At 40.1% G+C, this 27,109-nt stretch overlaps 1 protein-coding gene across 1 annotated transcript in view; it reads right to left on the minus strand.

The window, feature by feature from the left end:
- LOC126354625 (solute carrier family 22 member 7-like) overlaps positions 1 to 27,109 on the minus strand; it is a 110,469-nt gene that overhangs the window by 61,292 nt on the left and 22,068 nt on the right. The window contains exon 3 of the mRNA XM_050004392.1: positions 3,344 to 3,568. Within this exon, the coding sequence (XP_049860349.1) occupies positions 3,344 to 3,568 (225 nt within the window). The remainder of the gene's footprint in view (positions 1 to 3,343; positions 3,569 to 27,109) is intronic.

A 27,109-nucleotide genomic window follows, 5' to 3' on the forward strand; every position in this document is an offset into this window, starting at 1 on the left:
TTCTCTTGGCAAAGAATGCCCTTTTTGCCTGTGCTGGTCTCCTTTTGACATCCTCCTTGTTCCGTCCGTCTTTGCTTATTTTTCAGCCAAGGTAACAGAATTGCTTAACTTTATCTACTTTGTGGCCATCAATCTTGATGTTAAATTTCATTTCTGCTACTTCTCGTTAATTTCGTCTTTCTTCGAGTTACTCTCAATCCATATTCTGTACTCATTAGACTGTCCATTTCATTTAGCACATCATGTAATTCTTGTTCACTTCCACTCAGAATAGCAATGTCATCAGCGAATCATATCACTGATATCCTTTCACTTTGAATTTTAATTCTTTAACTCAATCTTTCTTTATTTCCATGATTGCTTCTTCGATGTACACATTGAACAGTAGGAGCGATAGACTACATCCCTGTCTTTACCATTTTTAATCCGAGCATTTCGTTCTTGGCTCTTGTATATATTATAACTTACCCGTCCATCCCTATAGCTTATCAGTATTTTTCTCAGTATTTCATGCACCTTGCACCATTTTACATTGTCGAGGCTTTTTCCACGTCGAACGTGTCTTGAGTTTTCTTTAGTCTTGCTTACATTATCAACCCCAAGGTCAGAATTGTTTCTGTGGTGCCTTTAGCTTTCCTCAAGCCAAACTGATCGTCATCTAACATAACCTCAAATTACTTTTCCATTCTTCTGTATATAGTTATTGTCATCAACTTGGAAGAATGAGCTGTTAAGCTGATTGTGCGGTAATTCTCGCACTTGTCAGGTCCTGTAGCCTTCGGTATTGTGTGGATGATATTTTTCCGGAATTCAGATGGTGTGTCGTCAGACTCATAAATAGTCGTTTTGTTGCAATTTCCGCAACTGGTTTTAGAAACTGATGGAATGTTCAATACCCCTTCTGCGCAGCCCTGTTAAATACCGACTCTAATACTATATCCCCTCTCTCTTCTAAGTCAACTCCTTTTCTTCTGCTATAACATCAGACAAATCGTACCCCTCATATAGTTCTTCAATATACTATTTTCATCTACCCGCTCTCTTCTCTGCATTTAACAGTGGAATTTCTGTTGTACTCTTAATCTTACCACCCTTTCTTTCAATTTCAAAGAAAGCTGTTTTGACTTTACTACATGCTGAGTCAGCCCTTCCGACAATAATTTCTTTTTCGATTTCTTGACATTTTCCGTGCAGCCATTTCGTGATAGCTTTCCTACACTTCCTATTTATTTCATTTCTCAGCTAATTTTATTTCTATATTCCTGTATTTTCCTGATCATTTTCGAACTTCCTCTTTTTATTGAGCGACTGAAGTATCTCTTTTGTTTCTTCGTCTAGTTTCCGGTAGCAAACCAATCCTGGTCTCTTCGGCAAACGTGACATACTCCAATCCATAAGGGTCCAGTGTTGATGTACATGAGCTCAGGCCCTTCGATTGCGTCAGTTCCGTTGGTTCAGTGCAAAATTTCTCATGGCACCTTTGAATGAACACCACCTTGATGCAATATTCTAGGCACTGTTTGTTCTGAGATATGAATCTCTGTTGCCTGGCAGTTGATGTTGGGCGCCCGCGGGCCGACAGCTGGAGGAAACAATACTGACATTGGTGCTGCCATAAAAGGTCGACCACTGCGACGTACGATATTGACAGTTCCCGTCTCTATGTACTTTCTCCAGACCTTAGACAGACTACTTTGAGTGACATGTAACCGATCGGCAACGTCTTGCTACGTATGACCTGGTAAAACTAAAGCCATAATCCTATCAAAGTGCTGTATGCGTCTTAGTGGCATGTTACTGTAGTGCTCAACACAAACTGAATTAATCTGTTGTTGATACTGGACTGTTCGCGATCTGCCGCTGCGTCAAAGGTATAGTTATATGACTGAAAAATGGCCACAAAGCATGCCAGTTGTAAACATCGGTCAGTATATCGTTTCTGACTGGATGTGCCTAGGTCAGTGAAGCCTCTAATATCGTAGACTATATTTTACGATAGTATTCCAAACCTTTGTAGAGCAGTGTATATAAAGGGGTATAAAAATCTGTGAATAAACAGTTTGATCTCTTTGAAACCAAAATTAGTGTTGAGATATATCTCAGCTAATTCACTTTCTTGTAGTTCATAACGTTCTTGCCAAAGAACCTACTTGAAAACGTTTGACAGGCATGATCAAATAACAACTTGACTGCATCATGGTTAAAGAACAATTTAGTGATCAGATGTTAACATGAAGTGCTATGAGATTGGAGAAGTGAATGAGGCGCACAGAGAATGTCGTTGAGAAAATATTAACTATATTCAGTGATTACTTGATCCTTTCTGAAGAGAATATCGTTGTGAGAATACGTGATCTTTGGTGAATATAGTGACAGTTTTGGCTAAAGGGTAACCAAACAGAAGAATGTGTCAAGTGTGGTTTAAATTTACGAAATTATGACCAGAACTCTTCAGGGCTAAATAAATATTTCTACTAATAGTCTGAAAACGAAAAAAAAATAACAAGTACAAAGTGACTCTTCCAAGGTAATTGGATGCGAAATTTGTGACGCGAGGATTGGATTGGAAGAGAAAAAAAACACCGACCACATAATCGTGGTTTGATAATACGAAATTAGAAACATTAGAATTGTGTCTTCTTGGATCCACTCTACTCACCAGGTCTGGTACCGTCTTACTTCCAACTACTCCAACATCTCGACAAACGAATTGTGGAAAACCTCTTGTTTCTGGCAATTGTCCATGGGTAGTTAATTTTTCTCACCAATCGTGCTGCAGGAATCTAATCTACTCACTGGGAAACCATTACGCACAGTGCACTCATCGAAAAGAACCGCCAGTGAAAAAAAAAGAAAAAATTCTACATAAAACCTAGTATCTCTTTCTGCATGACTGAGAAAATTTCACTTTTTCCAAGAAGATACCCAATTTGTTTCAGCAACGAAGATTCTCCTCCTACATAGACTCAGTTGTGTGTTGTTGTATAAATGCCGGAATCAACTAGAGTAATGTGAACTAATAAGTAATGGAAACAAGACGTTGAGTGCGGTGTTCTAGTTGCAAAGTAAACCAAAAGTCATTCTAGGTCTGCCCTTCACTTTCTTTCTTTGGTGCCACTTGCCATTTTCTTGTGAACAGCAGAGAAACATACATAACAAAACTGTATGATTGACTCCAGTCTCCCGGGAAAATAATATCTGCGACTTAGATGTGAGATAATTAATAAATTATTGTTGGCACATTTTTCATCTTTTGTACACGAAGAATAGCTTTGTTTCGTATTCAAATTTGTTGGTCTATTTTAATGATGTTGTGAAGTAATCAATGTTGTGAAGCACTCACCTGTCTCCAATGTAAAACAGAAGTATCCCAAAGACGGTGGAAACGATGTGGCTCACGGAATACACAGTATTCGGGTACAGTTCCTTATCGCACACCCAGTTCTGTTCGGATGCGGCTGTCATGGAGAACCATGTGGTGTCGTAGTCCCAGCCGTAGATACAGGACATTGTTTCGTTCTCTTGGTCTGGCGCCTTCATCAGGCATCTGCTGTATTTCCCGTCTTGTCTGCGGAAGTCAAACAGTCTTCAAGGACCACTGAACAACGATATGTATATTTGTTGGTAACACATTTCGGGAAGGCTGTTATCCAAATTGTGACAACCAACTGCAAGTGGTCAACGTTGTTCGATTTCAGAAAACACATCACAGCATAAGAGAAACAGTTTGATAACGAACCAGAGAAATCAAAAAACTTCATAAAAAAAAACTTCATAAACTTCATAAACTTCATAAAAAAATTACCTCCTAAAAATATCCTCAATCATGCGGTTACTTATAGTCACATGAAAAAAAGCCCATACAACCCAGATGATGGTGACAGAGAAGATTATAAAGAAACTGTGCCGATTGATTGAAATAATGTTGTTGATAATCTAATGATTTTAGGCAATTAGACTCTAAGACAATTAGACGAAGAACCGTGAATGAATTATCCTAATACGACGGTAAGCAGTAGATGTACATGTGGAGACAATCAAATGATTATAATTTCAGAAAAAATCGACGATTTACTCTAGAGAAAGAGGTTCACAAATTGAGCAAGTCAATAATGCGTTGCCTCATCTTAGCCCTTATGCAAAATAGTTATTCGCCTTGACATTAATTGACAGACATTTTGGATGTCCTCCTGAGGGGTATCATGCCAAATTCTGTAAAATTGGCAATTTACACTGTCACAGTCTCGATATGATTCAAGGACACGGGTCACAATGATCCAAACGTTCGTATCAATTGGGAAGAGATCCGGTAACCTTGCTGGCCAAGATTGGACTTGACAAACACGAAGACTAGAAGTAGAAAATCTCGTCTTGACTGGACGGACATTATCTAGCTGAAATGTAAGTCCAGGAAGGGCAACAAAAAGACGAGTAGAATATCGTCGACGTACCGCTGTGCTGTATGGATGCCTCGGATGACAACCAAAGGAGTACTACACTGAAATGAAATGAGACCCCCGGAGCATCATTACTACACTCATGCTCATAAATTAAGGCACTACACAAAACTGGCGCTAATAGCACAGGCACGTAGGGAACATACACGACACAGATCTGTAAGTCCACGGTATTGGTGATAAGTTGAGAAAACTGTCCCGAAACATATGTGCTACAAAACGCTACTGTTTCCTGCGCATGTACCCCGACATCAACTGGGATACGATCACCATGCACACGTACACAGGCTGCACAAAGGGTTGGCATACTCTGAATCAGGTGGTCGAGCAGCTGCTGGGGCATAGCCTCCCATTCTTGCACCATTCTTGCACCAGTGCCTGACGGAGCTCCTAAAGTATCGTAGTGGTTTGAAGACGTTCAGCGATACGTCGACCGAGAGCAACCTATATGTGCTCGATGGGGTTTGGGTCTCTAGAACAGGCAGGCCACTCCATTCGCCTGATATCTTCTGTTTCAAGGTACTCCTCTACGATGGCAGCTCGGTGGGGCAGTTCGTTTCCATCCATCACGAAAAAGGTGGGGCACACTCCAGCCCTGACAAGGCTGACCAGTTACAGTTCCTCAGTCAATGACATGCAGGGATGTACATGCACCAATCATCATACTAACCAGCACCATCAAACCGCGACCTCCATACAGGTCCCTTTCAAGGACATTAAGGGGTTGGTATCCGATTCCTGGTTCACGCCAAATGAAAACTCAGCGAGAATCACTGTTCGGGCTATAAATGAACTCGTCCGTGAACATAACCTAGGACCACTGTTCGAATGACCATGTACTGTGTTCTTGACACCAGGCTTTACGGGCTCCCCTGTGACTAGGGGTCAGTGGAATGCACCTTGCAGGCCTCCAGGCGAATAAACCATGTCTGTTCAGTCGTCTGTAGACTGTGTGTCTGGAGACAACTGTTCCAGGGGCTGCGGTAAGGTCCTGAGCGAAGCTACCTGCAGTAATCCGTGGCCGTCTGCGGACACTGATGGTGAGATATCGGTCTTCTTGTGGTGCTGTCCACTGTGGACGTCCCGTGCTGTAGCACCTCGACACGTTTCCTATCTGCTACAATCGTTGCCACAATCGTGAGATCACACTTGGTGGCACACAGTGGGCCCTTGCTACGACCTGCTGGGTTTGACCAGTCACTAGTCGCCCTAGAACTCTCCCCATCACAACGTCATCAACATGTGTTCTTTGAGCCACATTCAACACACAGTCACCATTAGCACGTCTGGGAACACTTACTCGATACACTGTACTCTGACAAGCACCAACACACCTCTGCATATGTGGACTGCTGCTAACGCCACCGTGAGACGATTGCAAGTAAAATGCACAGCATGGTTATACCTCGAGGTGATTTAAAAGCGCAAACCGCACACCAGAGCGTTGTTTCAGCATGTATCAGCATTATTCTCAATTTGTGAGCATAAGTGTTGTTGTCGGGCCGAATAGTGGGCGAGATTCAGGTTGGTATCCCACTGCTCTTTGGGGCATTTCGCTGGTCACCGGGGCTCATTTCGAAGCCGGATTCGTTGCTGCAGACATACTCCAGTCAATGAGATTTCAAGCTGAATGTGTCTGACACCACTGCAAGCGGCCTTGTTGGAGAATACATGTCAATGCTAGTGCACGTTGCTTTCAGTGAGGCCTATTAATTGTCTTTATGGTTACTGAAGCACCAGTTGCACGTTGTCTCGATGATAATGATGAATCTCTGAGAACCGCCCTGACGATGTTTCGCCCATTCTTGCCACCATCGTCGAATACTTTTATTTCTTGCTAACTTAGCTCCTATTCAAATGTCGAACGATTCGCCTATTACACAAACTGGCTTTCTTGACCCCAACTACACTTCTTCTTTCAGATGCTGGTGTCTGAGTGTATTATTCACGCGTCTGACTGCGAGGCATAATTACTGCTGAACTGAGTACACTATACGCAACGATATTCGCGACGACTTTGTACACGGTTACCTACATGTACTCAGGTTAACATCCTTTCCAGCTGCGAGGTGAAATTGCTCAACAGCGTCACACTCATCCATCGGCAGCCGAATTTTACAATTTTGTATGACCGCTAGTAATTCTTTTTATTACTGTTATCAGTTTCGACAGATCTACGCTGTCAGCATAGGATATTGTAACGCTATTAGATGTATATCTAAGAATGTTAAAGGATCCGATGATGACACCATAGATCTGTCGAAACTGGTAAAAGAAATAAAATGGATTACATGTTCTCTTATATCTAATAATATTACAGTATTCGATGATGACTGCAGTGATCTGTCGGAACTGGTAATAGTAATAAAAGGAATTACTGTCGGGCTTGGCAAATTTGATTCTTCAGGATTAATGTAACTTTCAGATCGCCCTCAACGACTGATGCAATGACAAACACATATTTATAGTTTTTCATTTTCTGTCGATAGCTGTATGATGTAATCACTCTTTAATGGCTTTAAGCTGTAATTTAGTCTAGAAAAACTCCAATTAATTTGATCGAAAAATTTAGGTATTAGTTATAAAAAAAGCTATACAATAGAATCCTAAAAAGGTAAATGAGTAAGAATACTCTAGATTGGAATTCGGTTGTTTGTATTAATCTATAAGTAGTAGAGACAATAGTGTCTCTCTCACTTTGTTCAGATTATTCTATTAGCTCATTTCGGTTCGAACACCTAGTTTCCTCAATGAGTGTTCATCCTAGTTCAGTGTTAGCTCGTGTGAGCTATATGTATCTCGAGTTGTGAAAATATATGTGATCAAAAGGAAGCTTTAATTTGTGAAAAATACCCTATCTATATTATGAAGACATGAAGACGTTATACGAGGAAAATTTAGCTAAGAAAGAGTTTCAGTTTTAATTAAAATGTAGTTCAATACTAGTTTAGTGAAAAATCAATTTATTTGACCTTGAGTGAGTCATTATGAAACTGTATTGAGAAAAGAAAACTGTTATGTCGTTTGTAGTGCAGCGCAGCGATAGTCCATTGTTCATTAATCGGCCGATATTAACCATCAGACTAGCATCTTTATTTGCTGTAGAAAGCAAGCATTAAAGTCATTTTTGCTACGAAAAAGTGATTTTAAAATATAATCAAAGTACATTTGAGTTTGCTAGGCCCAAGACTATAAAACCATACAATGAAACACTTTTTTATCAGTGATTAATTTCTATCAGAGAAGTAAATCAACAACATTTAGTTCACTATAAGAGAAAACGGTATTTAGCCTGGATTCTGGACAGTTTTGCCTTATTCGACGTTCCTGAGATACTTTGATGTGTGCTTCATAATAAAATCTACTCCTAGAACAGGAAAGAAGAACATTCAAGTGTGAATACGACCATCAGTTAAAAATAGCCAGGAGAAGATAAGATTAAATACAATGAATATCGATTTATGACCAGGTTGCTTAACTTCTTCTTGGTGCGTCTTTTTTTGTCTTAGAGTGTATACTGAAACAAACTCATTGTACTGATAAATGACCAATACGGGAAAATGTAGGAGGACGGTAGGAAAGTTTGCGAGGGTATGTGATAGTTGCGAGCAAACAAAATTCAACAAGGCTCAAGAGGGCTCAAGAAATGCATCTAAAAGTCAGAGGATATGAAAGATTAAGAGGATCTCTAGAGTAAAATCCGCTTACTACCTCAGCAGAGTGTATAACTAGTTAACTCAGTATAATGTCGTGAAAACATTTTTCTTGTAATGCAAGATGTTGACTTTTGAATGGCCAGCAAAGCTATATGGTCGTTATTAATGTAATACTCAGTTGTAGACAAAACCTTCACATCCCAACTGAAAATAGAAAGAAGTTTTTCACACGTGTTTAAGTAACGCAGATTTACGACCAAGGCGTTCAGTCATTCTACCACGATCTGAAAGGGTATGTGCGACGAGATAAAGATGTACATTGCACTTCAAATAGCCTAACACATATTCGTGAAAATCATAAATCGAATCACAAAGCCATTCTCAACTTAATCAGGATTGCACAACTTGTCTCGTAGTTCTCTGCACTTCACACCTACCCTATTTGGCGGCAAATAAAGAAAAATTGTCGGACGTTTCTAACAGATGTGACACCTATTTTCGACTTATTTTGTATATGCGTCGATATTTCCATGTCAGTTTGTAGTGTTCATTCTGTAGAATTTAGTAGCTGTCATGGAAAGTCTTTGAGTATGTATTCATACATCAGTTATATGAACTTTTGAACGATCTTATTTAAATTATGCTTGTGAATTTAAATAACTACTGAAATGATTGTTATAAAATGTACCATAAATGACTTGGTCGGTAGTTAGGGAACGTAGTGTTGAATGTTATAGGTGTGAGGGAGTCCCGCAGCTACGGAAGTAGCCTATCGGAATGGAAAAGGTGTGGTTGGTGCGCAAGTGCAAATCCTTTGTGACAGGTAAGAAGTCTGCGCTAAGCAGTGCTGTAGTTAACACCTTGCTAGCAGTAGTGGATATTGTGGCTCACATTCCTGGATTTTTGAGGAGCTGGGGGCAGTATTTATCGGCCTTTGAGGTTGCATTTTGTGATAACATTATCATGGCGTGATTTCTGGCCCTATAAATATAATTCTGACGCCAAGAAGATATGTAGCAGGGTAAGGCCAAGACTATTGCTATGACTGCATCGCAGCCAAATTAATAGACAGTGCAAATTACGCCACCTGTGGCACAAGCCTTCCACTAAATTGTTTATATTTGGCATTCTGCAAATGGACCAGGTATTTATGAAATTTGGTTGATTATATTAATATTTGTGGTGTTGCTAAAAACCATCTTACACTAGTGGTTATCCCAAATCACAAACCTGGACAGGAATCTTATACTAGTGAATTTAATTCGGAGGTTTCTAATTTATTATGAGAAAGTGGTTGAGAATGAATTTAATGTTGAGTTGCCATTTGTACAGCCAATTATAGTTTTGAGTATAATTGATAAAATAAACTTAAATTTAAAAAATTACAATATTAACTATTCTTTGTTTCCACTTGCAGGTTTTACTGTGAACTCCTGGGCACCAGAAGCAAATGCAAACAATCTTACGAGTATTGTTCAGTTTTATTGTGTAGCGACAAGACAAATGATGATTTGTATCTCGTATGAAATGAAGAAAAACTCTCAGTAGACATATTTTGTTTACTTAAAATTGCAACTTGGTGATCAAGATAAACCATGGGCTCCGCATAAGATGTCTAGAAAATCTTCGTTTTTGGTTTAAGGAGAAGAAAAATGCATTTCGTTTTGGAATTTCTATGATGTAGCGTGAGCAGAAAAACCATACAACTGATTGCTATGTCTGTTCGGTTGGCGTAAAGGGATTCAATTAAAAAAAAACAAAAGAAGCATAAGTTATCCTAACCTTGACTCAGCTGTAGGTCCATTGCCCTATAGCTCTGAAATACCTATCTCACAGCCACCTTCCAGTTTGGATGAGTACCCGAGTGAGTTGGAGGACGAAGCTACACTACCTCCTCAGGGTGAAGCAAGCTCAGATTTTTCTTCAGACGAATATGAAAGGCCTCAACTATTTTTTCACAACTGTTACGTTCCAGATTAAACAATAAAAACCTTTTATCATCTGCCACCTCATTTTCATGGTACAGACACCGAGAAAAAGAATTTACCCAGGTTTTCTCAAAAGAAGGAAATTTAGTTTTTTGCAATGATGTGGAAGGACCCATGGATTGTTGTGATATGAAGTATGACTCATCTGAATGGCGCCTATTCATTGATTCATCCAAAACTAGTCTTAAAGTATTATTGCACAATGGAAATAAATTTCCATCACTTCCGATTGGACATTCTGTGAATATGGACGAAAACTATAACGATTTTTCCATTATCCTGGAAAAAATTAAATATCAGGACCATCAATGGATGGTGCGTGGGGACTTCAAAACACTCACTATGCTTTTGGGTCAGCAGGCAGGCTACACTAAATACTCATGCTTCTTATGCTTGTGGGATAGAAGAGCCAGAGAACAGCAGTGGGCTAAAAGTGATTGGCCAGCCCGAGAAACTTTAAAACCTAGAGAGAAAAATGATATTAAAACTACTTTGGTACCACTAGAAAAGGTTTTGTTGCCTCCTCTCCATATTAAATTGGAGTTGATGAAAGAGTTTGTAAAATCGCTGCAAAACGATGGGGACTGTTTTAGATATCTATGTACAAAATTCTCGAAGATTTCAGAAGCAAAGTTGAAAGAAAGAGTTTTCACTGGCCCTGACATAAGAAAACTTTTAACCGACACCCTCTTTGTGGAAAGTATGAATGAGAAGGAAAAACAAGCTTGGGTATCGCTCAAGGATATAGGCGAAATGTTTTGGGAAATACTAAGGATCCTGACTACAAAACCATTGTTCAACGGATGCTAGCAGCATAGGAAGCTCAAGGCTGCTAGATGAGCTTCAAGGTCCATTTTTACACCCCCACATAGACAGTTTTCCTGAAACCCTGGGAGCTTACAGTGAAGAAGAGAGGGGGCGCTTTCCCCAGAGTGTCCGTGATATCGAGAGACAGTATCAAAGAAAATGGGATGTCACTACGCTTGCTGACTACTGTTGGATGCTTAAGCGGGAAACTAAAGATGGAAATCGGAAATAAAATAATGTTTCATTGGTTGTAAGGAATTTTGTGTTTGATAATTTTGAATGAACGAGCGCTTTTACCAATTTTTTGTGTTTGAATTTGGAAAAAAACTTTATGTGATAGAAAAAAATTGACATCGCTTCTGAAACCAGCTCATTCTAAAACATATAATTCAGTAAAAATATGTCATGCAGGTGACAATTTTTTTTTCCAGGCCTGTGTAATTAAAGATAAGAATACTTACCACTTCCCGCAAATACTGGTTGTAGTTTTGTTAATGAGCATGGTTCTCCAAACCATGTAAGTTTAAGGGTCATCAGGTATTAGGCTAGTTAGTTGATGAAGCAATGCAAATGCTCCTTCAGAGACAGTGTAGTTAGATTTGCACTCTGTTTAGTTGCTTCAATCCGAGTTTAAGAAGGAACTATTTACTGTGTTATCTATTATAATGCAAGTTGGTTAATGCACAGGCATACAGACTCTGTACTAACCAATGAAGTTATAAATGGCGATCGTTATCAGACCACTGATTTAAATTCAGAATCATTTTAAGCTTTTTCCCTGTTCAGTATTGCTACTAGTTTCACGTGTGTCGGTAATTGGTTTTATAAACTGTTACACCTAGTTCATATAAAGTACGTGTTGTTGAGAGTCATATGCTACTGGTTACTATCTCATTGGCCATTTGTTTGTTAGAAGCACACCTATCTGCAATGTGAGGTTACTGTGTAGTAGTGTGAACAGATATAAGGAAAGAGTTTAGTGTGTGTGTCAAGGAAGGTTAGTTTAGCCTTATCACTGCCTTCTGCTTTATCATTTTGCTTGACACGAGAATGCCTAATTAGACTGGCGACCGGTTTAAATATGTAATGTTAAGACTTGGTTATGTGCTCGGAGACCCACCGTTTACTATTATTTATATTCTGCTGGAGTGTTTTGAAATGATTCGCAGTTTGATTGTTCTGTTTCCGTTAGGTTATTTCACGGTCACAACTTTCAAATATTCCTCCCAGATGTATAACGTTAACATCGATTGCCGTTTTAAGGTGGTAGGTGGTACCGTTACAAGATGACTTTCAAATTTAACCGATCTACTAGGCTACGAAGGAAGCGTTCGTGTAGTTACGAAGGTACATGCATTAAAATAACAACTTCAACGACAGAAATCCTGAATATGTGATAAGTGATTCTTGAACGTAGTGTCACAATACGGATCGAGTGGTGCGATGCAGAAAACTTGAGAGGCACAGTGATCCTCTTGCCATCCCCAGAAGGCACGCAGGTGACAACAGAGCAGAGCTACTAAGGACTCCATAACTGCAATGTGTATGAAGGCTCCTGTAACGAGCTGCTGGCGAACGCGTGCGTGGCTGCACCCCACCAAATAACAGATACGACGTTCGCTACAATTGTCGTATACCTTCAATTCTATCAGTCAATCGCTACATAACTTTTTGCGATTTAATAAAGACAACTTGAATGTTATTTGTTTCATTCTTTGCCGTTACGCTGCAATGTGTTACTTTTTTTTCTTCCAACAGCGCAATCCACAAAAAGAAATGAATCTGAAAATTGCGAATACAGAGCCATTACTTCATTTGGTAGCATTATCTGTACGTGAAACAGTTACAGATGTCACCTTACGAGAGCAAAATTGAGACAAATGCATTTTTTCCTGAAAAACTTCTAAAGAAGAGTAGGTTATGGGGTCAGCCACTTACCATTCAGAATTAGATGCCATTCCATATGTCGCCTTCCACTTGACAACCATCCGCCCTTCCCCATCCTCCGCTCACTTCCCCATTAAACCTTCAGACACTTCATCACTCAGATTACATGATTCAGGAGTAGAATTATCGTTTGAAGCCCTAACTACTCACTCAATTATAGGGTTGCTAGTAGTCACAAACGGAACGTCCACAGTTGAAATAATGCGGTTCTGTTATGGGTAGCGAGGAAAACATATCAGACACACGTCGCTTAGAATTGTCACGAAAACGCCTCAAGGGTAGCGTCCACGAAGTTATCCCTTTCCTTAGGGCGTCGAGGGAATTGCCTTTCTTGTTAAACAAGGTCTTTGGTTGTATCCACACGCGCCGTCATACAGGCAATGGCAGGGTGGTGAGCGCAAAATAATGCTATGGGGTACACTGAGTTGGGCGACTAAGGTACCTATGGTTGTATCGAAGATACCATGACAGCAGCGAATTATGTGAACATTATTCCGGAACACTTACATTCCTTCATGATTGAAGTATTCTCTGATGGCAATGACATCTTCCGGCAAGACAACTCTCAGCGACAGAAAGCTGCTGTGCTTAGAGGAAAACGATGTGGCTCTGAGCACTATAGGACTTAACATCTGAGGTCATCAGTCCCCTAGAACATAGAACTAGTTAAACCTAGCTAACCTAAGAAGATCACACACATCCATGCCTGAGGCAGGATTCGAATCTGCGACCGCAGCGGTCTCGCGGTTCCAGACTGCACCACCTAGAACCGCACCGCCACTTCGGCCGGCTCTTATTAGTGATATTCCTTCACCTTGAATTTTAATTCCACTCCTGAACCTTTCTTTTCATTTCCGTCATTTCGTCTTCGCCGAACAGATTGAGTAGGGCGAAAGACTGCATCCCTGTGTCACACCTTTTTCAGTGTGAGCAGTTCTTTCTTGGTCTTCCCCTCTTATTATTCTCTCTTGACTCTTCTAAGTGTTGTGTATTACCCGTCTCTCTCTATAGTTCACCCCTATTTTCCTCAGGATTTCGAACATCTTGCACCATTTGACATTATCGAACGCTTTTTGCAGGTCGACATATCCTATGAAGGTGTCTTGATTCTTCCTTAGTCTTGCTTCCATTATCAACCGCAACGTCAGAATTTACTCTCTGGCGCCTTTACCTTTCCTAAAACCAAAAGAATCGTAATGTCACACACGCTCGTCTTCCTTTTCCATTCTTCGGTATATTACTCTTGTCAGCAACTTTGGATGCTTTAGTTTTAAGCTGATTGTGCGTTAATAGAGGTACGTTCCACGTATGCAACTAAATGAAAGGCAGGATGTTTTTTGCCGTATGCGTTTCACTTCCTGTATTTGTGAAGCATCTTCAGTGACCTGTAGTACTACATCTTTCTTCTTATGCTTGTAATAAATGTATTGTATAGGATTTACAATACGTTACAATGTTGCATTTTATCATATTCTTGTCTTTGATTTTAGATTAGTAACAACTTCTACAGCGTAAATATCGTGATGTTAAATTGTACAGTAGTTTGATCGTACTTACGATTTCCATTGTTATTAGTCCATTTGTGTGGTCCTGGAGATATATTTATTCGGTCCCCATGCTTCAGCCGGCCGATCTCCGGCGTTTTTCACCCACATTCTTTATAACACATCACTTGCACAATCCATTTAGTGATCAAAATGTATCTGTTTACAGAGTTTATTGTTGCCTACTGTCTCTGTGTGTTTATTCTTCGTATTTTGTGTGTGTAGTTTGATAGTTTTCATATTTTCATTTGTTTTGTGTGTGTGTGTGTGTGTGTGTGTGTGTGTGTGAGAGAGAGAGAGAGAGAGAGAGAGAGAGAGGGAGGGAGAGGGAGAGAGAGGGAGAAAGAGAAGGGCCTTCAGGTTTCTATTGGGACCAACACGATGCGGGCGTTATTGATTATATTGGTTTGGTCATTAATTACTTTTTTTTAATCCAAGGGCTCTTTGTAAGCGAAAGTTTTCTTGCAATGGCTTTTACATACAAAGATCCCTTGCAACGAAGGAGAAGGTAATTAATGAGCACAACAATATAAGGAGTAACTCACTCATCATATTATCAACAAAAACAATAACAGGCATAGATCATGAACAGAAATTTAAAACATAACGAGAGTAAACAATTCAGAGAGTAAATAATTCATCAGTCTGCCTCCCCCTTTTCTTAATCGTTCTCTCTCTGTTTCTGTTTATCTCTCTGTCCCATTATCTCCTTCTTTCCCTCTCTCTCTCTCTCTCTGTCTCACCACACACACACACACACACACCCACACACACACACACACACACACACACACACACACACAACAAATGAAAAATATCAAACGATAAGCACAACACAAACAAAAGACGAAAGATAAACACACGCTGACAGTTGGAAACACTATATTCTGCAAACACACACATGTTGATTACAAAATGAAAAGCGCAAGTGAAACGCTACACTAAATGAAAAACGCCATAAATTGGCCAGCTGGATTATGGGAACCGAACGAACACCTGTCCAGGACCACATATATGGACTAACAACACTGGAAACCGTAAGTGACACCCAACGATAATTTAACATCGTGAAATTTGTGCTTCACAATTTGTTTCTAATCAGAAAAACACGAGAAAAACATGACAAAATGTAACATAGTAACATATTATAACACTACGTAAAAACAAACTGTCTTTCATTTAGTTCCATAGGCGGAAAACACCTCCATGAATTTTGTAACAACTAAGAAACGACTGAAAATGGAAAAATGACGAGAAATCTAACACTTAATATTATCGTCATTTTCTTTTTGTTTTCTCATTCCTTACTCAGCTCTGGCAGTCTTAGGAATTGTGTGGATGGTATACCGCCAGACGTTTACAGTATACACACCAACATGAATTGATTATAGATATTCTGTTGGAATGCTATCTACTCCTTCTGTCTTGTTTGATCTACGTATTCCAAAACTCTTTTAAATTGTTATACTTGTCCCCTACCTCTTCTAAATCTAAACCTCTTTCCTCTTCTGTTAGATGAAACAAATCTTCGCCCTCATATAGGCCTTCAGTGTACTCTTTCCATCTATCTACCCTGTCTACGCATTTACCAGTGAATTTCCCGTTACACTCCTAATGTTACTACCCTCGCTTTCGGTTTCACCGAAGATTGTTTTAATTTTTCTATATGCTGAGTCAGTCCTTCCGACAACCGTTTCTTTGTCGATTTCCTCACTTTCATCATGAAGCCATTGCTTTCGGTTTCACCGAAGATTGTTTTAATTTTTCTATGTGCTGAGTCAGTCCTTCCGACAACCGTTTCTTTGTCGATTTCTTCACTTTCATCATGCAGCCATTTCGCCTTAACTTCCCAGTACTTACTATTTATTTCATTCTTCAGTGACTTGTATAAGTGTAATCCTGAGTTTCCTTTAACATTCTGTACTTCCTTCTTTCGTCGATTAACTGAAGTAATTGTTTTGATACCAATGGTTTCTTCAGTGCTAACTTGCTTGTACCCGCGTTTTTCTTTCCCATTTCAGTGATTGCCCTTTTTACAGATGCCCATTCGTCTTCAACTGAAATGCCTGCTGAGATATTCAATGTCACAGTAACTATAGCCTCAGAGAACTGCAAGCGTGTTTCTTGATCGCTTAATACCTCCAAATCTTAATTGTTTGCCCAGTCAGTTTTCCTGACTAGTCTCTTAAACTTCAGCTGCTCTCCATCGTTACTGAAATATGATCCGAATCAACTTCTGCTCCTGGGTATGCCTTACAATCCAAAATCGATATACAGTTATATTATGGATCATGAAGCAGTGGTAAAGTATGAAGTGTAAACGATATCTAATTGGGTAATATGTGCTGTTCTTCCTCCATTCTGTCTATAGTTAGTTTTACTCATGATAAATACCTGGTTTGCTACTGTTCATATGTTCTAAGCATTTTTTCCATGCCTTTTCTTTTTCTAGTTATTGTTTGTTCATCGTAAATTGAAATAAGTGTCTCAATTTTTTATAAAATCAGCTGCCGAGATGTAGTGGTTAGGAAGACTGAATTTTTGTATGGTCATTAATGTATTATTAATACTAACTTGTAAGTGTTAAGGTACACAAGGCGAAACTGTATATCATAAGAAAGCAAAAGAGGCAAGTCGTCAATGCCTTTCTCTCGGCCTACTTTGGCGATGAGCGGTGCCCGGCAGCCGGACATGGGCGTTACTGGCACTCCACGAGGCTCCTGCAGATGTGACAGTGGGTGGCTGGGCTACGGACAAAGTCACCTCCCTCCGCTGTCACACTTTCGCTGAGGAAGCCTGCAGATGGCTGTTCCTTTCAACTAGGTTTACATCACCTTCGAGAGCCGCTACACTGTATATATAAATCCAGCCTCTGATAACTCAGAAACCGACGTCAGATGGGACTTACTGTTTAGGGGTTAGTTTCAGCTCACGTGTCACAGACACTCGCCGAGATACGCGTCCGACCGTTTGACTGGTGAAGCACAACGGTAAGGGAGGGTTGTTGCGTATGTACGACTGATAGGGATACTCATCGCTAGAGCACGGTTTTCATATCAAAGGTGCGGTTAGTTGTGAGCCTGTGAACTATATACTTTGCTATAATGGTACATAAGTCATAAGGGGAGGCAGTACTCGTATTCTAATACGAATACTCAGGTTTCAGGACGGTCCATTCTTCCGTTTGTGGGCTATCAAAATGTTGGTGAAGAGCAGGTATCTTCATGGTGCCTGTCGCTGGATTTATTGAGCAGAAAATATGGTGAATGTCATGTCACAAGTGCCTGTCAACGTACACTCAATTTCGACACACCGATGCCACCTGCTGGACGGTGAACGAGGCGAGCTTCGCGGTAGATGCAGTGTGAGGTGCAACGCGAGAGACAGAGCTGATGGATATTCTCGCTGATCAACAGTCCATCTACACTGCGACCGAATCCTCGAAATGTCCTTCAAGCCAACTATTAAGCAAATTGCCCTCAAACTGCTCCAACAACACTTCCCCATTTCCTAGTGCAAAGAAACGGTGAATTTTGGAGTATGAATGTAGTACGATATAGGCTTCCTGTGAACGTATGTCTATCTTTCCGTGAGTTGAATGAAGCCATTTCTACTGATCTGTAACGTTAGGATGTGTGCATATGTGATTGTATTATTTTCAGTAATATTTCAAGTTAAATAACACCGATTCCTAGATTCATAATACGGCCGACAAATAGCCTTTGTTGGCCAATCCTTTTACCTTCGATTAGACGATTATTTTTGGTGTATTTGTAATCAACTGTGATATGTACCATTAGTTGGCATTGTTTCTTGCGCGTTATTGACTAGTACCTCCACATGAATTGCTTTTCTAGTTATCAGCTTTCGTCTGCACAGTGAATTGACACTATTTGCGTGTACAAGAGGAAAGTGATGATCGTTCCCTGTAGACATTACTTTCTTTTGTGACATTGAGCACACGTACATGTTTGACATTTCCTGTCCTCTCACATTATAATTTCTAATTTTTTTTTATTTTAATGGTCTAGTACACGGTTGTGAGCTGCATTTTAAGATGACTTCAAGCGCATCATATGCGTTTCGTTTGGTTGACTGGAATCGTTAGTCGAGGGTACAGTTATTGTACTTTTTTTTATATGCGACATTGAGAACATTTACGCTGTCACACTATCGTTCAATATTTTTAACTGTCTTTTATATACATTTGTATCTTACATTCGTCATTGTGTTGTTGCGCATTTAATTAAGTTCACTTTCGTGATTACGAATACTTTATGTGATTATTGAAGTACCGTCAAGTGACTTATGTATGTTTGTTTCATTCTGAGGCCTTTGAATAATTTTGTTGATCTCTAATACAATGTGTATACACAGAAAACTTATTTTGTTTTTGTATGTCCATCCTTGTGGTTGGAGGTATGAAGGATTTCGGCCCTCCACTTATGTAATAAAATCGAACACCTGCAACTGTCCTTACGATATCATTTGTTATATTGCTACCAGTTTCAGTGCTTCAGTGCACCATCTTCATCTACAACTACATCATTAGTCTGATACTTACAATAAATTGCCTGGCAGAGGGTTCAATAAACCACCTTCAGGCTGTCTCTCTACCGTTCCACTCTCTAACGGCGCGCGGGAAAAACGAGCACTTAAATTTTTCTGTGCGAGCGCTGATTTCTCTTATTTTATAGTGATGATCATTTCTCCCTGTGTAGGTGGATGCCAACAGAACGTTTTCGCAATCGGAGAAGAAAACGTGTGATTGAAATTTCATGAGAAGATCCCGTCGCAACGAAAAACGACTTTGTTTTAATGATTGACACTCCAATACACGTGTCATGTCTGTGACACCATCTCCCCTATTACGCGATAGTACAAAACGAGCCGCCCTTCTTTGAACTTATTCGATATCATCCGTCAGACCCACCTGATGCTGATCACACACCGCACAGTAATACCCTAGAATAGGGCGGACAAGCGTGGTGTAAGCAGACTCTTTAGTAGACCTGTTGCACCATCTAAGTGTTCTACCAATGAATCGCAGTCTTTGGTATGCTCTACCCACAGCATTATCTATGTGATCGTTCCTATTTAGGTTATTTTAAATTGTAATCCCTAAGTATTTAGTTGAATTTACAGACAAGATTTGTTTGACTTATCGCGTAATCGAAATTTAGCGGATTTCTTTTAGTACTCATGTCAATAAGTTCGCACTTTTTTTTATTCATGGTCAGTTGCTACTTTTTGCACTATACAGATATCTTATCTAAATCATTTTGTAATTCGTTTTGCTAATCTGATGGCTTTACAAGACGGTAAATGGCAGCAGCATCTGCAAACAATCTAAGACGGCTACTAAGATAGTCTCCCATATCGTTAATAGAGATAAGGAAAAATAGACGGCCTATAACACTTCCTTCTCGAACGCTGGATATTAATTCTGTTTTACTCGATGAGTTTTCGTCTATTACTACGAACTGTGACCGTTCTGACAGGAAATCACGAGTCCAATCGTACACCTGAGACGATATTCCCTAGGCACGCAGTTTGGTAAGAAGACGCTTGTGAGGAACGGTGTCGATAACCTTCTGGAAATCTAAAAATATGTAATCAATTTGACATCTCCTGTCGATAACACTCATTACTTAATGAGTATAAATAGCTAGTTGTATGTCGCAAGAATCCGTGCTGACTGTCAATAAATCGTTTTCTTCGGTATAATTTATAAGGTTCGAACGTAGTATATCTTCCAAAACCCTACTGCAAATTGATGTTAGTATTATGGGCCTGTAATTCAACGGATTACTCCTACTTACCTTTTTGGGTATTGATGTGACTTGTGAAATTCTCCAGGCCTGTATGCATAAAAAGCATCAGCAGCTTACCAACCATGCAATACAAAGACAGATTAAAAATCAGAATTAAGGACAAGACTCTGCAAGCCAATTTATAGTAATAATTTGTAAAACCAATAGATACATCCATTGTCATATACCTTAGGTATACCATAACGAATTTCTTCTCTGTACATTGTACAAAAGCATTTTTAATAATAACTTCATTAATTAAATTTTCCATGGTTTTCATTAGTCAGCTGAAAAAAAAACATTAACTGAAATAATCTAATAAGTGATAAAAATAACAGTAGAAAATGAGAAATATTTGAAAGAAACTACAACTTCATGGATAAATAAACCAAAGGGACACGCCTTATGCACATGTAGTCCTTGAGCAAGGACCACATCACATCAAAGTTAGAAAAACAATAACTGAATATAGGCATACTTGTATCATGTGTGTAAAATGAATGTTCAAAAACGTGTCAAGAGACCAAATGTATAGAACCACCTGTGTCATAAAATACATTGATTATATAGAACTCAAGGTAATGTTCAGGATGAACATCATCTATATATTTGCGAGAACGCAGCCCTTGCTGAACGACAACCTCAACAAAATTTACGAGTACGTGTATGGTAAGCTGTTGAAATGACAATATAAATACGTCTATGTTTCATGCCAAAGTATAACATGTTGAGGCGCAAACAGTTGAGGGCATACTTGTGCAATACACATACAACGAAAGTCCAAGACGTGTTTGAGGACCAACTATAGGACACCAAATACAATTATAGCACATGCAGAATATATGAAAAACCCCACAAGAAACTATTCAGCGTGAACAACATTCATGTACGAATGCACCAGTGTATCATATACTGCCATAAACCAAGTAACACATAAAGTCAACTTTGTAACTGGCCCATCAAGATGCTGTGCACCACAAAGGATATCTCAACAATATCATCTCTTGAAGCATCAGAAAAGTTTTCTGAGTAGCAACCCATCCAAAAAGTACTTATATGTGTTAAACACAAAAAACAAAATGAAATTTAAAATTACATATACTTAGGAATAAATGTACTGTAACAAATACACACCTTAGTCTTTCAACCATATTACAACCAAAAGTCATTACATCCATGTATTCAAAATTTCAAAAGAAACACAGTGGGCATAATCACCGTCTAAAAGACAAGCCACACTATTAACTGAGCAGTGAGGACGGCCAATTGACTAGTGAGGAGGCCACACAAAATTTCAGTAATTAAATCATAAATAAATGCAGTACTTGGGCTTAACGGAAGACTATGAACAAGTGACAGCAGTCTGTGACTGACAATACATACACTATTACAACAAAAACTCTGGCAAAGCCTCAAATTATGTCTAGTGTAATCCAAGTGAGCGTAAATGCAAACCCATGTGCGTGAGCACTAAGTGTGTCACATACTACTAAAATAATTGCATGTTAACGAGAAAGAAACTTTTAAGGATGTCTAGTGACAATTCTTTGACTAACACACACGTTTCTACCACCAAGCAAGTAACTAAAGGCCGATGACAGCTACGTACATGTCGGCGTAGGTCATTACCCGAAAAATCCTCCAAAATAAACCATTTAGCATGTCCGAAACCGAGTGTGATTAGAAAACCCAAACTAAGTCCAGTAATAATTGTATCATGAAACAACCAACCACCAATGACAGAGGCTGAGAGGCACTTACATAGTCGGTGCTATAACAGTTAAAATGGTGGAAAAAACGTGACCAGTAATAAGTACAGAAGGAGGGCGACGAAGGCAGAAAACAGAGGGTTGCAGTAAACGCACAGTCACAATATAGATTGTAATGACACCCAACGACCTACAGTTACAAATACCGTACCGCTAATACGAGAACAAGGAAGTAACCCCAAGAATTACGAAGCTTTATTAATAAAGACATCATTACAGGAAATCCATTCCCATTCATGTGGAAAATTCACACATGAACACCGAGAACACTGAGGAACTCCACTTAGCGGACGCTGTTTTGATTACATGAACACATTAATGTGTTTGTCATACAGCCCATTCGGCTAGTCTAACTCGCTGCTTCCCGAGCGATAAGGTGTGTCGGTACCCGGCACAAATCCGCCCGGCGGATTAGTGTCGAGATCCGGTGTGCTGGCCAGCCTGTGAATGGTTTTCAAGGCGGTTTTCCATCTGCCTCGGCGAATGCGGGCTGGTTCCCCTTATTCTGCCTCAGTTACACTGTGGCGTACACCATCATTATCACGCAAACATTTGGGGTTACACTCTTCTAGTACGTTACCGAGTGTGGGTGTGTGTGTGTGTGTGGGCGGGGGGGGGGGGGGGGGGGGGGGGGTTGTGGAACCACTGAGGTCTACGGCGGGAGGAAGCCTCTACGTCGTTTCTAGGTCCCCGGTTCAATACACAATACGATATGTCATAGAATTACTGTAGCCCAGTTAAGGGGTGGCGTGCATATAAGCCTCCTACTGAAATGTTATGTTAAGTGTGTTACAACTTAGAGGCGACATTGAAAGACACAAGATGAATTGTTTATGAACATGTTGGAACAAAATTTTTGCTCCAGTGATAGTTGCAAAACACATTCTTTTCGCGTGATTTGCATATGATGAGAGGAATCCATCCGATCCCGCTCATGTCTTTATGCTTTTTTAAAATGTTTATTTGCTTTTCCACTTCTACCTATTTTGTCGGTAGTAAACCTCTCGGAAGGGCATGTCATTCTAAGTGTCATTATTTCCTTTAGGTCTTCATGTTTAGTAAGTAATTGTATTACTCAGGTTAGGTAATGTGGCAGTGCAGTTCGATAGTGGATTACAAAGAAAGGGATTAATAAAGTTAACCTGAGGAGATGCTCGCAGATGTCACTTGTGTGAGACATTACCTCGCTGAGATGGAACATTTAAGATTCATTTCCCCTAGTTATTTCGGTACGAGGATAAGGAGCTAGCGGGGAAGAAATATTAGCAATTAGCCAACATGCTAGATCCTTCTACTTCCGTTCATATGTAACTAGCTGAGTACTCGGTATTTCCTGGTATGTCTTTAGTACATTCTCCTTCCCCCTCTCTCCATATACTATTTCTTCACCCCCCTCTGTCCATCCCCACCACCCTCTCTGCCTGTCCACATCCTTTACCCTACTCTCTCCGCATCTCCTCCTTGCCCTCTCTCCATCCATCTACGCCACCCCATCTTTCTCTGACAATCTGCTTCTCACCCCTTTGCTCATCTGGTCCTTTGGTCTGTATTCGTTCCCCCTTAATCCTATGTCTACCTCCTCCTTCACCAAATTCCGTCTCCCCACTCTTTGTCGACCTTCTCTCCCCTCTCTCTGCCAGTTTCCTCCTTCAATCTCTGTCACTTTCCTCCACTCCCTTCTAATTAAATATTCTCCCATATTTTGTTCATCACCCTCCTCTTTGTCTCTTTCCTGCTTCTCTGTCTGTCCATCACTTCCTCCCCTGTACATCACCACCTCTCCTCTGTCTGTGTCCATCTCGTCCTTTCCTCTTGCTGTCTGACCATGTCCTCCTAATCCCTTCTGTCTGAAAGTTATCAAACTCCTCGAAATAGGGGACTGATGGTTCTTACCTCCACAAATCGTAACTAACAATGTACCAAATTTGGTTGAAACGGTTTCAGGAGTCAGGAATGAGCTTTTTAACTGTGGCTCCACTCGTTTATGCACAAGTCAATTATTTCACATATATTTTAAGTATTTTTTACGTAGTAGTATACATAATAAGCCTGTTACTCTAGCGAATTTCTCTCTGCAGTTTCATTTTCACGCAGCTGAATGACTATGACAAATATCATGAACTGTTCGTCATACAATGCTATAATTTTCCAGGTATATCCAGTAGTATAAACGTCTTCTGCCTAATAAATGGGTTGTGAATAGAATTTGCAGCAAATAAGTAATAAATTGAAAAGTCACGCATGATGCGGTAGATTTTCACGCGTCTAAGTGTTTGTAATGTAAAATCTTCTGCGCTGTGTGTTGTACAATGATGTATTTTTGTAGGCATAATCAGAGGCATAAGTGGATACTGTGTGCGAAATGTTTTGCGATTAGGGCTTATAGAAAAGTAGTAATAAATTAAAACGGTATACATGATGCGGCAACTTTTCATGGATCTCAGTGTTTATGACACATCTCGTGAACTTTGTGTCGTAAAATCATATAATTTTGCTGGTACATTCAGTAGTATATTTGAATATTTTCTGCAAAAGATGTCGCTAATTCAGTTACTAGTAAAGAAGTAATAAACTAAAATGTCAAGCTTCGTGCGGCAGTTTTACTGCACGATAACCGCAAATTTTGTAATCGATAGAGTTTTTCCCTTTCATCATTTTCTAGTGACAGTCAGCGAGAAAAAGGTTCGTAAATGTTTGAAACCATATGTAACGTTTGTAGCAAGACACTAAAGTGCAGTAATTATCAAATACTGGATGTATAAGTTACGGGTATTCTGTTAGTCTGGTAAAAGAGGACAGGCAGCAAACTGCGGAGGAACTAATGAGGTCCTTAATGGGCGGTGATAGTAAAATTGTATCTCAACACAGAGTGCACCAACGCTCCAAACGATTGGCCTCCGCAGCCGAAGATCTGTGCATCTGCCAATGTTAACATCACGACATCGGCAACTACGACTGATACGGACACGTGACCATAGTCACTGGACACTGGCACGGAGGCCGAGTGTTGAATGGTCTGATGAATCCTGATACATTCATACTGATTGCGGGAGCGCGTGAATCCGTCGTCTCTGAAGACAACATCTCCTTGATACCTGTACTGTGGGACAGACAAGCTGGCGACCCCTTCAGGACGATCATGTTTCCCGACGGAAGTGGTGTTTTTCAGTAAGATAGAACGCCAAGTCACATTGCCAGGAGTGTGACGGAATGGTTAGAGGAACACAGTGGAGAGTTCCAGTTGATGTACTGGTCCCCCAAGTTGCTAGATCTTAATCTGATCGAACACCTCTGGGATGTGATGGAACGTGGGTCAGAGCTCATCGCCCTCCTGCTCGGAATTTAGAGGGATCAGGTGACTCGAGTTTTCATATGCGGTGCCAACTGCCTCCAGTGACCTACGAAGGCTTCATTTCTACCTCGCTGTGATGCGTCGCCGCTGTTATTCGTGTCAAGCATGGTCATACCGGCTATTTGGTAGGTGGTAATAATATTCTGACTGATCAATGTACCTAGATACCACTGTACATAGATACTTGCATACTTTTGTACATCCATCTTTATCATATTGGTTTACTAGTTAGGGTTCTCCCTAGAGTCGTATGCCCTTTGGGCGACTAGCTTGATTGCTCCTCACACAGTGGAGACTCCATCCACATAATATACACAGGCGACTTTGGGCTACAGAGCTTATGAGAAGCATCGAACCGACACACTAAATTTTATGTTGGAATGCTCTGCAGAAGCCAGTATTCTGACAGACGAGGGCAACGCCTACGAGTGACACGGCGGCGCCAGCAATGGCAGTTGCCTGTATTACGCATAACAGGTGTGCCCTTTCCCTGGTGCTTTAGTCTGGCCACCTTCTTTTAGGAATACTCAGAATGGAAAGGAAAGGCACAAGCATCTCCCCTTGCCTCATAGGCTAATGACGCTTCTAGAGCTCTACTCAGCCTCTAATATTAAGGCAGGGATTTTTCTCAGGTATTAGAGTGGAAAATATCCTCTCCTGTCATACGTCAACAAATAATCACGAGCTTAGATTGGCCGCTGGTGTTTTTGACACAATCCCTACTTTCGCGGGACACCTAAAAGATACAAAAAGTTCTTTGGGATGTACAGGGCCCGTGTTGAAGATGAGGAAATCGGGAAGTGAAGCAGGGTGCTTCAAGCAACCAGGGCTCTAATCTAGTGCTGTGTAGACTGGTAAGTATTGGGTTTCAATTTAAATGAGACTGGTATCTTCTGAATTTTCTGGACGTGACGATGTTGAATGTTGCTTAATGCCGTGTGCGTGGTTTGCCGAGATCGCTAAAACTCCGTTAAACTTACTGAAACATCCGTAATACAACTACTTCCTTGTTTCTGTACCTAGCATTGTGAGGGATACGCCGTATTTACATCCACACACCTACCGTATGACAGTTACCACTATCCATTTCGTTGCATTTAACCACATGTGACAGTATGAACACTGGCGACATTTGTAGTCAGCGTTGTTAATTATGTAAACATGACGACCTACTTTATGTATAGCTTCCTGCAATTTACCAAATGTGCTTTATGCGGCTTTATTTCTGTAACGATGATTAAAAATTTTCCAAGGGCGATTCAGCTCAACAGATTATGACAGTGTGTAAAGACTGGTAGCTGATACGTACTGAATTAAGTAATAATTTTCATAGTATTTATAACTGAGTGAAAGTTTAAATATAATATGTATGTTACTACTGTTCATCCCTTTTATGCAAATATCTTATTTGAAGTTGGCTCGTCAGTGAGCTGAAAATAGGAACCAGGACTCTAGCGACCTTGAAAGAGGATTTTTTATCTACACATTTTTAAATAGCAGATGACTTTCTTCCGATCTGAAAATGTTAAATTGCAAATTATTTTAGTCATTTCATCTCCATCTCGATTAGTCAGTGGATTCTTATTTCAGCGAATCTCTTGTAATCGTGATCTGTTTCCGACTTTTAAGGACAATACCTCTTTTGTCCCACATATCCCACTACCTTGGAGGCCCGTCGTATGTGTGTTTTGTGCAACTGAAACAGCTTAATGCTTCATATGTATTTCATTAATTTTAAACGTAGCTATTCACTGTGTTTAGTTTTCCTCATTCTTG

This window comes from Schistocerca gregaria, chromosome 3 (genome assembly GCF_023897955.1).
Source record: "Schistocerca gregaria isolate iqSchGreg1 chromosome 3, iqSchGreg1.2, whole genome shotgun sequence".
NCBI classification, from domain to species: Eukaryota; Metazoa; Arthropoda; class Insecta; order Orthoptera; family Acrididae; genus Schistocerca; species Schistocerca gregaria.